The 16,700-nt window shown below is 39.8% G+C and overlaps 1 protein-coding gene across 2 annotated transcripts in view; it reads left to right on the forward strand.

Moving 5' to 3' along the window:
• Positions 1-15,698, forward strand: part of btbd11b (BTB (POZ) domain containing 11b) — a 70,163-nt gene extending 54,465 nt beyond the window's left edge. The window contains exons 4-17 of one of the 2 annotated variants that reach the window (XM_026176556.1): positions 2,595-2,747; positions 2,996-3,161; positions 3,890-3,979; positions 5,914-6,015; positions 7,683-7,776; positions 8,088-8,223; positions 9,258-9,478; positions 9,569-9,747; positions 11,189-11,294; positions 13,217-13,319; positions 13,779-13,860; positions 13,987-14,055; positions 14,178-14,291; positions 14,407-15,698. In XM_026176556.1, coding sequence (XP_026032341.1) covers positions 2,595-2,747; positions 2,996-3,161; positions 3,890-3,979; positions 5,914-6,015; positions 7,683-7,776; positions 8,088-8,223; positions 9,258-9,478; positions 9,569-9,747; positions 11,189-11,294; positions 13,217-13,319; positions 13,779-13,860; positions 13,987-14,055; positions 14,178-14,291; positions 14,407-14,616 — 1,825 coding nt within the window. In that variant the 3' untranslated portion in view covers positions 14,617-15,698. The remainder of the gene's footprint in view (positions 1-2,594; positions 2,748-2,995; positions 3,162-3,889; positions 3,980-5,913; positions 6,016-7,682; positions 7,777-8,087; positions 8,224-9,257; positions 9,479-9,568; positions 9,748-11,188; positions 11,295-13,216; positions 13,320-13,778; positions 13,861-13,986; positions 14,056-14,177; positions 14,292-14,406) is intronic. The other variant, XM_026176557.1, reaches the window with a different exon arrangement.
• Positions 15,699-16,700: the final 1,002 nt, after the last annotated feature.

Below are 16,700 nucleotides of genomic sequence, written 5' to 3' on the forward strand. Positions count from 1 at the left end.
TTGTATTTCTGGCTCTCTGTGCTAAGCCGTGAAATGGCAGACCAGATGTTTTCCTCTGGAAGGAAAGTACAGTGAATTGTCAACGTCTTGGCTACTTGAGCGAGCCCTCTGGGTGACCTGAGTCGTGGAAGGAAGGGGCAGTTGGAGCAGCCGTGAACAGACTTGCATTGAGAATTACCACCACTGCCCTATTGGGAATTTATATTCAGGAAGCTGTGGGACTCTGACGGTGACACATGTGGCATGAAAATTAGGCAGTGTTTCCATAGTGTTTGGATACATGTTCCCACAGTGTTCACTTTCTTTGCCACTTCTACTCATGAAACATTTATTCGCTGTATGTTCAGTATTTCCTCTGCTTTGGTAGAAACCTCTGTGGAATACAGAGCTGACAGTTGAGCCTGAGCAGTCCAGACTTTCATCACCTGTCGTGGAGCAATTTATCAGTTAATGTGTGTCCCAGATATCCCACTTATGTCTGCTTTAGCTCCACCGTTTGTAACCAACATCATATTTAGCGCATGTTATTATATATTTTTTTAGGTCATTTTAAATCCAATTCTGGACCCAACATTAAGGAAATCCCTCTGATTTCAACTGTTTCCTTGCAGAATGTCTGCACTTTTAAAGAGCACTGCATGGAAACAGGGCGACCTTGAACTGCTTGTGAACCAAAGTTTCCATTGGGCTTGAGAAGGAATGCATTGGCATTATACGTTTCCTGACTCTTGATTAGGTGTTGTGCAGAGCTTTAATGAAGTCTGCAGAAGTAATAATGTCACGTGGCTGTAGGTCAGGCTCCTTTGAAGTGAGTAAAACACAAACACAAGGGTTTGCATTTCTTAGCATATCAAACTAATATTGAATGACCCTCCTGTCAGCTTAAAGTAGCAGAGATGAGAGAGTTGTGCAATCAGCGTGTGTCAAGGGCAGCCCAGCCATTAAGACATCCTTTGTAAAGCAACATACTGATTAATAAATCCGCAAAGAGCACACAAACACAAACACATAACCAGCTTCTGGATTTGGCAACAGTCAAATAATCTGTCTGAGTTTTTTTAAAGAAACTAAACAAATTGCTACTACTGTCGTCCAAATGCTGTTATAAAATTAAAATGATACATGGTTTAAAAAGTAAATATCAGTTTGTTTAAAAACATTTTTGTTTGCATTCCAATAGCGTGTGTCAGACTTTTGTCCTATTATATTACATAATAAGGTCTTGAAAAGTCATTGTTCTTCTGTAGTTATAAAGCACATGGGTGTGTCATTATGTTTTGCATTACCAACTCACTTAAGATTGCTTTTGTATCAGTCAGTCACAAAGGTGAACACACATATTGTATATGTATTTCCATTCATATGGATTCCATATGGCTGTTGTAAACACTGATGCAGGATGAGTGGAGGAGAGAAGGCCAGAGGTAGAGGTTTTGAATTCTTCTATTTTACATAATTAAAACCAGAACACGGCTTCAGGGATTAACGATGGGCATCTCTTGTTATTACTGACATTTTATACGCTGAGCAATCAGGCTGTTATAGATGAAAATGATTGCCACATGTATTGATAATAAAAAAAAGTTACAGGCTTTGGGTGATGGTGGAATAATAATACGACCTCGCCTGAGGTTTTCTCTGTGCTGTTTACTGATTACATGCAAAGAGGACAACTTTAATAAAGGTGAGCTCAATATAAACTGAAGCATTTGTGGTCCTGGCGCTGGGTTTTGATTCTCTTTTCTCAGCTGTGGTCAACATGGAGCATGAAGGAGCTAGACTCATTTGAAATGAATCTAATTACATAAGCCCAGATGATATGTAGTAAACATAGCTTGTTTGAGAGCCCATGGGGGGTTTGCCTGGTTGGTAATGCAACCTAGATTGTTTGCTCTGTGCAAATACAGCTTTAAACGCCTGTGTGCTCTCTCAGTCTTCTCTGTCAGAGAACAGGATGTATGATGTATAATGGTTGTTACCTGCTGCCGTCTGAACGCCGCAGTACTGTACATTTCCAAGGAAGCAAACACACGATCAGTTTACCTTAACTGATAATGATCTTTTATAATTACTGAAATACGTTACACGGAGCATTATAGGAAAACATGAGGAGGAACTGCAGTACTTGATCTTGTGAAGTGAAAATGATGACACATGTAATTCCTGGCAGCATTATGACATCACGATTCTTTTAAAGGCATATAAGTCTTATAATGCATCATCCCCAATTTGCAGTGCATTGTGTTGGTTTATATGGTGCATTGTGGCATATGGGTTTATGTTCTATTAAACAATAAGCAACAGCGGGGCAGTATTTTATGGTATTATGACAGACTTTAGATCATTAAACAAGAGCAGAGCAGATTAAAATGATCATTTTCTTTCAGTTATATGGTCTACAACCTCTCTACATCTAAACACCTCTTTTATGTTCTGATTTAGGGTCTTCAAAGTGAGTTAATCTTTTTCTCAATAATTAACAGTGGCAACAAAATAACATGCAAATTCCGTTTTAGTGAAATGCCTGCGCACACCAAGTGCGACTTCACTGTGTTTATGGTGGCAACTACGTGTGCTTCTACCTCCCTCTATAGGCCATTTCTGATCTTGCCGCCTCTGATGGAGTGGGTGCGTGTAGCTGTGGTTCACACCGAGCACAGACGCAGCTTCACTGTGGACAGCGATGATGTGCGGCAGGCTGCCAGGCTGCTGCTGCCTGGAGTGGACTGTGAGCCCCGCCAGCTTCGGTAGGCCCGGGAGTGAGTGGGCTTGCGCTTGAGCTGCAGAACATGTGTGCAGGCAACTTCTTTATCTGAACCCACAAAAAGCATACACGCATACATGTCAATTATGCATGCAGGGAAAGATGTGCGTGTTTCACGTCCTCCCTGTAGTGTCAAGAAATAAAGCCTGCAAGGTGTTTAGGGAAAACACTGCACGTAGCAAACAGTAATACTTGTCAGCTTGCACTCACTTTGTGTGCTATGCTTTTCAGAACGGATGACTGCTTCTGTGCCTCAAGGAAACTGGATGCTGCCTCTTCTGAGGCAAAGTTCCTGCAGGATTTGGGCTTCCGCATGCTCAGCTGTGGACGCACAGACCTGGTAAAGCAGGCTGTCAACCTGCTAGGGCCGGATGGTATCAACAGCATGAGTGAGCAGGTTAGAAACACAGTCAACATATTTAATAATGCATATACCGGCACATTTGTTCTCATGAACACATGAACACACACACACAGCCTGTGGAAGTGTTTATTTTGTTTGTTTTGTAAACTGAGGTTCCTCCGCTTCTGAGCACAGTGCTGACTCTTGAGCTAAAAGGCAGTTATGCATATTAAATCTTATTTTGACATATATTTTCCTGCATTAGAGCTCTGCACTATATCATGACTTCCACCTCAAGTACAATAAATCATCAGGGGAATACTGCAAGTGTAGCTCCTGATTTTCCTTGGGAAAATCAACATTCAGTTCAGGGCTGAGCTTAGCAGAAGCTTTCACATACAGAGCGCTGTACTGCATGTGTCCGTCAGACAGCCTCAGGTAGTGTCCCAGATGGCCCAGAGGAGATCTTAATTCATGTGGTATCCTTTAAAATGTTCATCAGAAGCAGAATATCGCTGCCATCGAACTCTACCCTGAATTTGAGCTGTCGAGAAGACAAGCAGACCAAGCATTAAGCCTTGTTCTGTAGCTAAAAACAAATGGTATAACTCAAGTTCACATTACTCAGTGGGGGGATAAGAAACATGACATTCCCTGAGAAAAGTGCTTGAAAATGGTGTCCTGAAGCGAATTTTTAGGATTTGGTTATGCCATTGAGTGTTTCGAGAAAATGAAAGATTAAATCGCAGCTGCTTTGGTTCTCTGTGCATCTACTTGTGTAGGGTATGACCCCGCTGATGTACGCTTGTGTCCGTGGAGACGAAGCCATGGTGCAGATGCTGCTGGATGCAGGAGCAGATATTAACAGCGAGGTCAGTGGTTAAAAAGAAAGAAAGAAAACGTTTATGTCTGCTGTTCTGCTTTTGGCATTGAGCAGAAGTCAGCAGAACTGAACCAGGCTGCTTTGATTAGAGAAATATCGTTTACCTTTTTTGTATTATAAGATTGAGCTGCTGAGTATAACTGAAGTCTCTTTGTCAGACATTAGCACTCTTTATGCCCATTTTATATGTAGACAATTTAAATTAATAGTACTGAAATAACGGTACACATTAATGTAACAAATGTATTTGTATTCTTATTTTTCCTTTAAATTGGAGAAAACCAAACATGTCATCCGTCATTTCCTCTCGTTTTCTCCCATGTGTCGTGCAGCTAAATGTACAAGAGGTGAAGATCATGAGGCACTCACTGCTGTGCTCTTATACGCTGAAATCTATTTGCATTTCAGCAGTTAGAGTGTGAAACGTGACACAGAGGTTTCCTGCTGACTCATTCTTTTCTATGTCCGGGAAAAAATAGAGATCAGCTGACTTAAAGCAAGCAGGATTCCTCACAGAGTCTGCAGAGAATCGTGACGGCATCCTTTGACTCTGCGCAGACATGAGCGAGGTCATTCGGTTGAGGTCTCATGATCCTGATCTCCGTTAGTCACTTCAGCAACAACATGTCCCATCAGCTATTGTGTCAGAGTTGATTTGCAGCCCACTGCATTCATGACAGCTGGCCAAAGCACAAAGCACTGTCAACGACTAAAACCTAAAGACCCACTTTAATATTCATTTCAGGCATGTGTATTTCCATTTTTAGAAATGTATTATGTATGAATTTTGTTTCAAAATGTATCGTGTACTTTCATTGCATGAATCGGGTACCAATGATAAATAGGAAATGACATCAGAAAAAAAAAAACCCTGCGGACTAATACTACAGGTTCCAGTAGTGGGAAAAGTTTAAGTGAACTAATAATTTTCCGATCCAAAATGATCCATAATTACTTACTAATTATGGAATATTGAATAAGCCAAAATAGCAAATGGGAACTTTGGGATGATCTCCCCAAACTCAGAGGATGGTGTTCTCGAGGGACATGTAGAAGATAAGGGTTATGTCCCCAAAGTGCTGACAGGTGGACTCATGTAAGGATGAAGGACCTGTCATACTTAAGGGGAATTTCCATAATGCTTGCCTATATAGTCTACATTGACTTCAGTGTTGGTTCAAGTGCTATTACCTTGTGCTCTTGACACTTATTATGTAAGATTGCTCCAACAGAGAATCTCTTCTCAGTCTGACATAGACTGTAGCTCTTGCAGAGGAAAACCTTGGCCAGCTTACACAATATACAGTAACTACATTAAGTAATAAAAAATACTATTATTGTTTCATTGCACTTCACATGCCCCCCTCATGTGTATTTCGCCTGTATACTCTTCTGTATTCAGCTGGTACCTGATTCATACAACAACATGACACTATTAAGTACCAATTCATAAAATCTAATGGACATCCCAGCCTCGTTTTCTCCCAGAGCAGTCTAAGTAAAAACATGTCCCTTTGTGCTTTGTTCATGCTCCTGTGTCTCGTGTATGTCACATTTTTAGTTTTTAAACCTGGCCAACGAGCTGAGCCTGGGAGAGGTCAATTCAGAGCGCTGTCAGAAAAAGCCAAAGCAGAGGGTGAAAAGTGAGGGTGGAACCATTAGGACAAGGCCTAACTAGACAGATCAATTCATCGTGTTCATTAGGAGGCAAACACAGTGGCGGGATGTCCTCTGCAGCCCCATGATTCCTGGTTAATTACTCTAGTTTCTCCTGTAGAGCTTGCTCTCTCCCCTTCTCCCCTCCCTTCAGCTGCTTGTCTTGTGCCTCGTAGGCCATGCAGTAGATTTAATGGCTTCGTATCTCTCTCCCTCACCTTTGTCCCTCCTACCTACCCAACCCACCTACCTGTGTCCCTTCCCCAGGTGCCAAACTCAGTGCACAAGCACCCCTCAGTCTTTCCCGAAACACGGCAGGCGACGCCCCTCACTTTCGCTGTGTTACACGGACATGTGCCTGTGGTGCAGGTAGTGACATTCTTTCTCACCTGTGATTCTCTCATCGTGACCTTTTGTTGTGCTTCAGCTCATGGTTGGTCATCATTGCCATTTCTGTCATCAAAGCTTCTCAGTGGTGATGATGACTGCTCTCCACTAAGAGTTTTCTCCTCTCTCTCTCTCTTTCTCTCTTTATTTTCCATTTGTGAAAATGACCTAGTTGCTAAATATATACAACATGAGCTTTACACATTTAAAGAGGGCAATTGTGCAGCCATGCTTTAGGTCAGCACATGGCTACCTCCAGTCAATTTGCACTTTTGAGCAAATGGATCAAACTGAGTTTAGCAAGTGGAAAATGGAAACACAGCAGCCTAATTGTTATCGAACTCATTTAACTATTTCTGTTTGCCCTCTGAGGGATCTGATTTTGAATCATTAAAGTCCAGCGGAAAATGTTTTGGTAGTGCTACAGTTTGGTCTTTGAGGGCATCAGAAAACTGAAACCCTGAAGTTAAAAAAGAGTCAATTTGGTGTAAAGTCATAGAAAGTATTACCATTAAAATGTAACAAATTCATGAAATATCTTTCATTAAGGAGATGGTCTAGATCATTATCTCATTAAAAATAAATAAATAAATGAACAATTTTAATGAAATTGATTTATTATCATCAAATATCCTGCAGTCAGTGTCATTTTAAGTCTTCTGTTTATTTCTGATAGGATCTGTTTATATGAAGAACTTGAAGAGCAGTTTACTTTCGCTGAAAATAAGTCTTCCTAGAAGTATAGTACAGGTGAATTATCTGAATGTTGATAAAGTAAAGTTAAACTGGACTGGCCTGAAAGGGTCCTGAATGTAGGCTGGTTCAATTCTTATTATAATCATACACATCTTAAAATGGCTAGAAATATAACAGGCAACCTGCACATTTCTGTGTGTTCTCTGGTTTTTGGGGAAGAGGTACTGAAAGACACTTGAAGAGTGCCTCAAAGAACCTATAACAGCATCCCATAAGTGTATGTGCCAGGCGCTAAATCTTTCAAGCCTTCAGAGCTTGCTAAAGCAGAATTTGGGCCGACAGTAACAGATTTTGCTGCAGCAGCCAGGTTTCTTTTATATCGCTGAAACAGCCTACATACGGTAAAGTTAGGAACATGTCTTTAGGTGTGGAAACATTGTCTGTATGTATTTAAAATATTCAAGAAAAAAGGATTCAGTTCCTGGATTGTCTGTAATTGAGTTTTTCCAGCTTTTTTGGTTGTAGTTTCGCTTCCTATAACATTTATTTATTTATATATATATATATATATATATATATATATATATATATATATATACATACATACATACATATTTGTACAATTTTGTAATGTGAAAATAAAGAAACTAATGGAAAATTAGCAACCTTTAACATGCAGACAAAAAGAAAACTAAGCTTAAAGTTGGCCAAAATTGACGATCATACATTTGACTTTCATCTATTTAGTTTATTTCTCCAAAAGTAGCACTTCTGTTTTAAAGAGGTAAAATAATAGGCAGTGTTTTAAACTAGCCAGTTTTAAACTAACCATCCTGACATCAAATTAGACTCATTAGCAAATGACTCTTCCTCTCCCCCTCACTCTGCTCTCTTGTCTTCTTCTTTGTCTCTCTCTCTTTGTCAATCATGCTCACCTGCATCCTCACCTGCAGCTGCTGCTGGATGCCAAAGCCAACGTGGAAGGCTCCCTGCAGGATGGGATGGAGAACTACACGGAGACACCGCTGCAGCTGGCTGCTGCTGCAGGTACTAAGACACAGCAGGACTCCCATCTTCCTGCCCAACTGTATCACACCATGCTGTCAGCAGCAGCTGGCCATCTATACTCAGCTGATAACAACACCTGAGTGTCAGCATGATCAGTGGCTGAATTACAAGTTTAGAAGCTTGCTTCTCCTGGGGGCTGGAAGAATAAAGACAAATAGAGCCATGAATGTGGAACAAATGATGAAACGTGTGCTTCTCTCTCATCTTTCTCTCGGTCTCATTTTCGTTTAATCTTATTATTTCCGTGTGTGTGTGCGTGTTTAACTGAGCCAGTCATTTTTCATGTGCAGGTAACTTTGAGCTGGTGAGTTTGCTGCTGGAGCGAGGCGCTGACCCCATGGTGGGAACTATGTACCGCAATGGAATTTCTACTGCACCACAAGGCGATATGAACTCCTATAGCCTGGCAGCAGCACATGGGCACAGGTAGGTGACGAATGCATTCATGTTCCCTTCAACAGCAAACATACAAGCACTGTGTACTGTGTACTCTTATTTATGTACAAACACAACTTCCTTAGAGGACGTCTGTAAAATTAGCACCACAGGTCTTCAGTTTCCTGCATGAGTAACCTCCTGTTGTCTTTCTGTTGTTTTCAAAGTATTGTTAAGACTTAAAACTCTCCAAAACTATTTTAAAAGTTTGGCTTAACAAAATGGCAAAACTGACAGGGTTACACTGCAAACAGTGTACTCTGTACAATACTGTATTGTCTTTTAATAATCGATCCAGAATAGTTTCTGTTAGTACTGTGCTTTACGAGCTTATCTGTATAAACGGTCTCTGTTTTTGTGTCTTTGTCTTTCTTGCTGCCAGTAAGCAAAAATTGTAATTAGCAGAGAATTTTCCATTTGAATGATATGTTTCCACTTCATTTTGTGTCAAATTATGTGGTTGTTCTTGCAAAGTAGGTGGAAATCATTCTGAAATATAGACCTGTAAAATATAGCATTATGTCAAAACCAGCAGTTTTTTTGTTTGTTTTTGGTTTTTGCTAGTTATTTTTCAGGCTAGACAGCTGTATTTTTGGATTTTAAAACTAAAAGCATCTTTATTTATATTTTGCATGAAATTGTATAAAAGCCCATGTGTGTAATTGCTGTTTACCACTGAATATAGTATACTTTACATGCCACAAATATAAAGCTCTTTGTATAAACCCTCTGGGTTTTTGTTTCTTCTTATGGACTCGTTCTCCCATTCATCAAAATGCAGCTATTTCCATTGATTTATTTTAACTTGCCAGCAGACTACAACAGTAACGACCCCCAATTACTATCATATCATGTTTAAGTCCTTCCATTTAAATAAAAAAATCTAGCCCACTTCTGATTCAGGGCCGGAGATGCAAACTTATTTTTGGTAAAAAAAAAATCAGTCAAATAGAGTCCTGAAATCCGTTCAGTCTAATCGCAGTTTTTTTCTCTGCTTTTGTTCTTTTGCCTTTTTTGATTTGTAGAAATGTGTTTCGCAAGCTGTTGTCCCACACAGAGAAAGGGAAAGGAGATGTCTTGTCATTGGAAGAGATTCTCGCAGAAGGCTCAGAGCTGGAAGGCAGAAGCATGTCTCAGATGGATCTGATCAGAACTGGAAAAGCCAAACTTAAAGCTCTGAAGGAAGCCATGTACCACAGTGCTGAACATGGGCATGTAGACATCACCATAGATATACGGAGTCTTGGTGGGTTTTCTGGAAATGCATGCATGCGACTTCTACAGTATCTTATATTGTATGAAATGTATTTCATATTGGTGTACTTGTGAAACTTAGGAGTCCCATGGACTTTGCACACTTGGCTGGAGTCTCTGCGCACATGTTTCCATCAGCACCGCCGACCTCTGATCCAGGGTCTTCTGAAAGAGTTCAGCTGCATTGAGGAAGAGGAGTACACCGAGGAGCTCATTACGCATGGCCTGCCTCTTATGTTCCAGATCCTCAGAGCCAGCAAGGTACTGCCCTGTGTGTGTTTCCTGTTAACATAAAACACAGGCAAGTGTCACGACATATTGGATCATTACCGTAAAAGTAAGAACATTTTCTTCAGAGCTACACTTTAGTCTCCATCCTCTTAAGTGTCTGCTCTTCACTAAACCACAGTCATGTCCTCCTCTTTTTTTGTAGTAATGCTATTACATAGTCAGGTCATTAGCTTCACGGTGACCGACAGAGCCCCAGTGGCTTACTCAATATCTATTACGTAAAATGATAATGATTTCTGATAGACGCCCGTTCCTCTCTGTTGCAGTTTATCATATTAGGCCCTCGTCTCATTACTTCAGCTTAGGATCCCTTGGTAGGCAATGTTAGAGTTCACCCAGCTCATTGTTGTCCTTGTTCTGGCACTCATCTTAGCTTTGTCTGCTGTGACTTAATCTTGATAATGCCCTGATGGCATGATAGGTTAGCTGTCATTGCTGATATGAGAAAAAAAACACTGCACAGTTTCAGAGTGTGAGTGTGCATACACTCATATAACTGAAATACACAAGCAGAGCCACAGAGACTCACGTGCATGGGTCTGATACCAGCAGCATACCTCTCTCACATGCACACACGCACATACTCATATACTCGTACACTCCAAACATGCTATGCTTCGCTGGATTGCTGCAGTGTCAGTCCTTGTTTCTGTCTTGGTTGATGTATGGCTCGGGCCACTGGCCCTCATCTCTGAGAGAGGCTCTGCTTGCATCACCTTGAGGTCCACAGACATCAAGGTACAGGCCGTTTGTCTTTTCTGTACCAGACACTCTGTTGCCATGTTCCTCTGAAGCATTCATTCAGCCTCTTAGTGTTTAGTTCATTTTAGATAACGTTGATTAAATGTATATCTGTATATCGCTCTTGTCAGCATAGAAAATTTTGAAGACAATGCAGAAATACTTATTTGTTAGAAGTTTGTTGCATTCAAGCAGGATGACTGCACACATGAGGCTTGTGCTGTAGCATGCCTTACCTTCACTTTGCCTCTGCACACACACAAGTGAAAAGTTTAGAAGGGTAAGAAAATCTCCTGTCTTTTCCTCTTAATCTCACTCCTACAGTAGCTCAGCCTGTCGCTGTATTTCCCACCACAGCAACCTCTAAGGACGTGTGGGTGTGAAAAATAAGTCTGATATCTATCTGATCCCCTTGTAATGTGTGAAATATCCATAAATACAAGTTTTACTGGAACGACTGCTTGAATGAAGTGGATGCTAAGCCTGGTAAGGCTGCAGAAGTTTAACCTCTCTTGGTATTTGCGTCGGGGCTGTTTGTGTGGGAGAGGCGCGCCGTGCAGTATGTGCTTATGCTCTTACATAACATAGACTCCTGGATGCTGGCTTAGCATGATGCATCCAAGGTGAGCTCTGCTTACCCTCTTCTGTCACTCTGTCTGTGTTTTGTCAGAATGAAGTGATCAGCCAGCAGTTGGCTGCGATCTTCACTCAGTGTTACGGCCCTTACCCCATCCCCAAACTGGCAGAGATCAAGAAGAAGCAGTCATCACGTTTGGGTGAGCATATTTCTTCATCATTTCATTTAATTATTAAAGTGTATTCACATACATACAGGCACGCAGCAGGAGCATCAGAATCATTTGTCTTGTCTTTTTTAGTCTGCCCTTACTAGTAAATGCAGATTAGAAAGTGTGCACGACACCATCTAGTGTTCAGAAGCTGGAATAGAACTTTTCAGGTCAAAATTCCGAGCTGCAGAATTTTAGAGTTCATAAACTCCAACTTCTTCAAAATTCTGCAGCTCGGGTCATAACTTGCACTCCGTTAAGTGCTCATATTACCGCAGTTCTTCAGCAGCTTCACTGTTTGCCCATAGAAGCCAGGATAAACTTTAAAATCTTACTTCTCACGTTCAAATGTATCCATAAATCTGCTCCTTCATATTTGTGTGACCTGCTCCATATCGCCACTGTTTCCCGCCCTCTCAGATCATCATCTGCTATTCATCTTACCGTTCCGTCCTCACACCTTATTACCAGAGATGGGCAGTAATGCGTTACTGTAATCCGATTACTTTTTTCAAGTAACGAGTAAAGTAAGTGATTACTATGGCAAAAAACGGTAATTAGATTACCGTTACTTTCCCGTAGGAACGCTGCGTTACTAAAACCATGATTTTTTTGCGAGAATGTCTCATGACAGTGACGTAAGCGAGTGCGACGCTCGTGACAACAGCTGTGTGCAGATCAACAATGGATCATATATCGAGTGCGGGAGAGAGTATGAGCGTGCAGCGTTTAAAGCGTGGAAGTACTGACCTTACTTTGAGTTTGATTCCATAAAAAGTGACAAAAACATTAGCGTCCCTTGTGCGTGGGAAAAAAACTTCTTTTTACAGCGAAAAAACCCCCCTAAACTTCCGAGCAAGCACCGAGTAGCTACGACGTAATGGGAAACTCACAGAGAAACTCGCAGATTCTTCCACTGACCGCTGCGGCACACCTGCACCAGGGTAACCCTCCGCCTACCCTACTCCTGCTTTACAGGTGAAAATAGAGCAACAGGACCGCTGAGTCTTTGACTTTATTTATTTTCTGCTGTGTTTTACTTGCATCTATTTGAAAGACTGAGTGTAAACACACACACACAAAAAAAATTTATGTGCTGGAATGTGCAGAAAATAGGTTTAAAAGGTTTAAAACAAATTTCTTCAAGTCAGAGAATGTTGCATATAATTACATTTTTTGCTTGATGCATAAAGTTAAAAGATTAAAACTAATAAAACAAGTTTTAAAAAGAGACTTTTCCATTTGATTACATTTTGTATGATGGATTATGTAGAAAAAGTAGAATTGGGCTGAAAGATCTATCGCTTTATCACCTATTCAGGTTGTAAATCGTGTTTTTAAAAAAGTAACTAAGTAACTAAGTAATTAATTACTTTTGAAAATAAGTAATCAGTAAAGTAACGGGATTACTTTTTTGGGGAAGTAATCAGTAATTAGTTACTGATTACTTTTTTCAAGTAACTTGACCAACACTGCTTATTACTATGGGGAACAGAGCTTTCAGTCGCTCTGCTCCCCGGCTCTGGAACTCTCTTCCTCCTGCACTAAGAAATATTGACTCCCTCTCCGTATTTAAGACACAGCTCAAAACACATCTGTTTAAACTGGCTTATTCGCTTTAATGCTGATTTTATCTGTTGTCACCCTCTGTTTTGTAATTTTAACTTATTTTATGTATTTTATGACTACTGTTCCTTTTATCAATTGTGTTTTTTGTAAGGTGACCTTGGGTTTCTGAAAGGCGCCCTCAAACAAAATGTATTATTATTATTATTATTATTATTAATACAATCAACTGCATGGAGCTGAACTGGGTGTAGAACGAGTGACAAGGCTAGGTTGAACACTCCATTTGCTCTTTTTATGAAAATCAGAAAAACATAAAGTTTTTCTGGTCATGTGTCTTTCAGATCCCCACTTCCTGAACAATAAAGAAATGTCTGATGTGACCTTTTTGGTGGAGGGGAAACCTTTTTACGCCCACAAAGTTCTGCTTTTCACAGCTTCCAACAGGTATTTAAACCTCTGCCTTTAAAATGCACATGTTGAATGTTTACACAGTATATTTTGTAACCCTAAGGTCCTGCTAAATACGATTACCCCAACTCTGACTTGTTTTTAATATAGCAAAATACTTTTGATTTAATGTGTTTGTGAGTTCTGATGTTTTGAACTTTATCAGGTGAATCTCTAGTCTTTTTTTCTTCTTCTGTAATCTTGAAGGGATTTTTAACTCTATTTTATTTTATTTATTTATACCAAAGTAGGGTATAAGTAAAGGCACATAAGGCAAATTACAATATTATAGAAAGAAGTAATAGAATGGCAGTTAATTTGGTCTCCACTCTTGTGTATTCTCCCTGCTGTTGTATGTTAGTAGTGTTTATTTCCATTCAGTGAGTTCTTAAAACATGACCAAGTTAACCAACCCGTGATATTTCTCTCCTTTTGTCTCTTTATCATTCTCTACAGATTCAAAACTCTTCTAGCTAACAGACCATGTGGTGAAAACACATGCATTGAAATCAGCAATGTCAAATTTCAAATATTTCAGGTAGTGTTATTATGTTTTGATAAGGCAGACATTGTAAGTAAATGTTAGCCACATGTTCCTTTAAATATATATGTTGTGTTTTCTTTTCTATGTGCACTCTGTAAATTATGGATCTTATCTTATCAGCTTGTCATGCAGTATCTGTACTGTGGAGGGACAGAAGCTCTGCACATCAGGAACACTGATGTTATGGAGGTTAGATCATTAGTGTCTTGAGTAACGGATCATAAACATGTCTATCATCATTTCTTTTTAGTTAAATAAAAAAACTACAATCTGAACTTGAATTTTGAGTTGTTTTGTTGTTGTTTTTTCAGCTTCTGTCAGCAGCAAAGTTTTTCCAGTTGGAGGCGCTGCAAAGGCATTGTGAGATTATCTGCTCTAAGAACATCAACACAGACACTTGTGTTGAGATCTACAATCACACCAAGGTAAAAAATTAATACTGTGCTGTGAAGCATTTTGCGGTGTTGCAGTGGTGCTCAAGTGACGTAAAATCAGTGATATTCTGAAAAAGTTGATATATATATTCTCCCTGTCCTTCAGTTTCTCGATGCTCCAGATCTAGCATCCTATATAGAGGGTTACTTTCTGAAGAATATGGTAATCCTGATTGAGTTGGAGCCCTTCAAACAGCTGCTGTATGACGCACCACCCGACAGCCCCGGCTGTGACATCCTGCGAGACTTGGAGAAAACCTTAGCTATTCGCATCCAGTCCATCCACCTGTCCTCCTCCAAGGGATCAATTGTCTGAACTTCTGAGTTTCCTAAACCCAGAAACTAAGAAGATTTAGCAGAGAGCAATCAGAACTGTGACATTATATTTATATGCATCTGAGCGATGAATGATTTCGAGGTGAAATCAGGTGTCGTGATCTTGCTCTCCATGACGCTCATCAGTTGCTAAAATGCTTCTTGTTAGCACAGATGGTTAACACGTCTGTCTGTCTGTTTGCCTTGTTGATACATGTCTACTAACATGACATTCATACGATAGCTGTACAGTATTATGCCACAACTTGCCAATAACATATATGACTGTAACTGTGTCCCTTATTCAGCAAAAATCTATCAGCTAAGTAGTGTTACACTCTGTTACATGTCAAACTGATCAGGATCAGCTGAGGCTACAGAAACTCAGAGGAGAACATTCAACCGATGTAATGAGGTAATAAACAACATCAGCATAATGTGATAAGCCATCAGTTTATCCCTGGATATGAGGAAGGAAGTTCAGCCTCACGTTTTTATTTGCCTACACATGTGGCCCCTGTACAGACAAGTTCATTTGTATATTTGTCAGTCACTTACTGTAGACCTGAGATGATTAATCCCTAAAGCCAAACAAGACAACCAGCTGTAATGTGACTGAAGCACGTGACTTTAGGCAACTTGGTGGGAAAGAGGACTTGTTCTTTTACCGTAACTCTGTAAATATTGTTCATAAAAACAGAGCTATTGATAATGTAAGTTAATGTATATATCCACAGATGTTTTCTCATGTGTCTTACTGTTACTGTATTGCTGTAAAAACAAAAAGCTCATCTTTTAAATATCTATGCTTAAATGTTGCATGTCAGAGGAGTGACTTGTTTTTATGTTTGAACTGTTGGACGATTACATTGAGGACCTGTTTCCACACTACCTTCGTCCTCAGCATGGGTCACTATAAATGTGTTGTGGTCACATGGTGTCATCATTGTGTGTGCAAGAGGCTTTGGGTCTGTTTAGTCCTAAAACTGAGAACGTTACGATATCAAATGTTCTCCAAGGATTGTGAAACCGCATTACTTGTATGTGTGTGATCTTTCCTCTATAAAGATTAATATCTATGTATTTGCTTTCAGATTTATTTGATGTGGTCTCTGGCCTAAAAATCTGAGCATGGGGACATCTATAATTCTGTCAGATGTAAAATTTAAAGGTTCCCCTGTTAGTATTTTGTTCTCCACGCCTAGAAGGTTAGATCGCAGCTGGTAGGCAGTTTAATGTGGCATCACAAACACATGTGCAAATAAATGAAAAGACACACACAAAACATGTTAATTCCTCACAACACGCTTAATTCATGGAGTCTCTCAGCTGACTGTAAAATGTAAATTAATGTTCATACACTGCATGCAGTGCACTACACCTTGGAAAATTTGTAACTGTTAAAAAAAAGACAACATTTCAGGGTCACATTCCAATCAACCTAATATACTTGTCTTTGGATTATGGGAGGAAACATTGAGAATCATAAAGTCAAAGGGAGAACATGCAAACTGCACGCAGGAAAGGCCACAGGACTTCAATACAACAGTGCCAACCATTACAGCACCAGCTGCCAACCTATTGGAACCCATCCAATTAATTTGCTAATGTGAGGTTTATAAGCACCATGCTTCTGTTTTCACAGCACTTTAAATGCTGGCTGTACATATTTGAGTCACCCCCAGGTCAGTGGTATCCCTGAGGGCCAAAAAACTTTAAAACCTCTTAAGCCCCAAAGAGGTTTCTGAGCTTCCTGCTCGAAAATGAAATGCCCAAAATTAATTGATTATTTCTCTGCAATTACAGACTCTGTGTATACAATCTTGGTATCAAAATAAAGCTAACACTTGTGAAATTTCATCAGAGGTATAAATATTGCAGCAGATATTACTGTGTCAAAGTTACTGGGACTGAACACAGAAAAAGTAAGTAGATCTTATCCTCGCCTAATTTTTTTATTTATTTTTTAGCATATAACCCTTTTAAAAATATGCCTCAAATCACATTTAATTCCAGAAATTCAGTAACCAACATATAAACATAATCTGTGCAAAGATTTATGTTTCTAAAGTGAAGCAGTGAAAA

The sequence above is a fragment of the Astatotilapia calliptera genome, chromosome 7 (assembly GCF_900246225.1).
Source record: "Astatotilapia calliptera chromosome 7, fAstCal1.2, whole genome shotgun sequence".
In the NCBI taxonomy this organism is placed as follows: Eukaryota; Metazoa; Chordata; class Actinopteri; order Cichliformes; family Cichlidae; genus Astatotilapia; species Astatotilapia calliptera.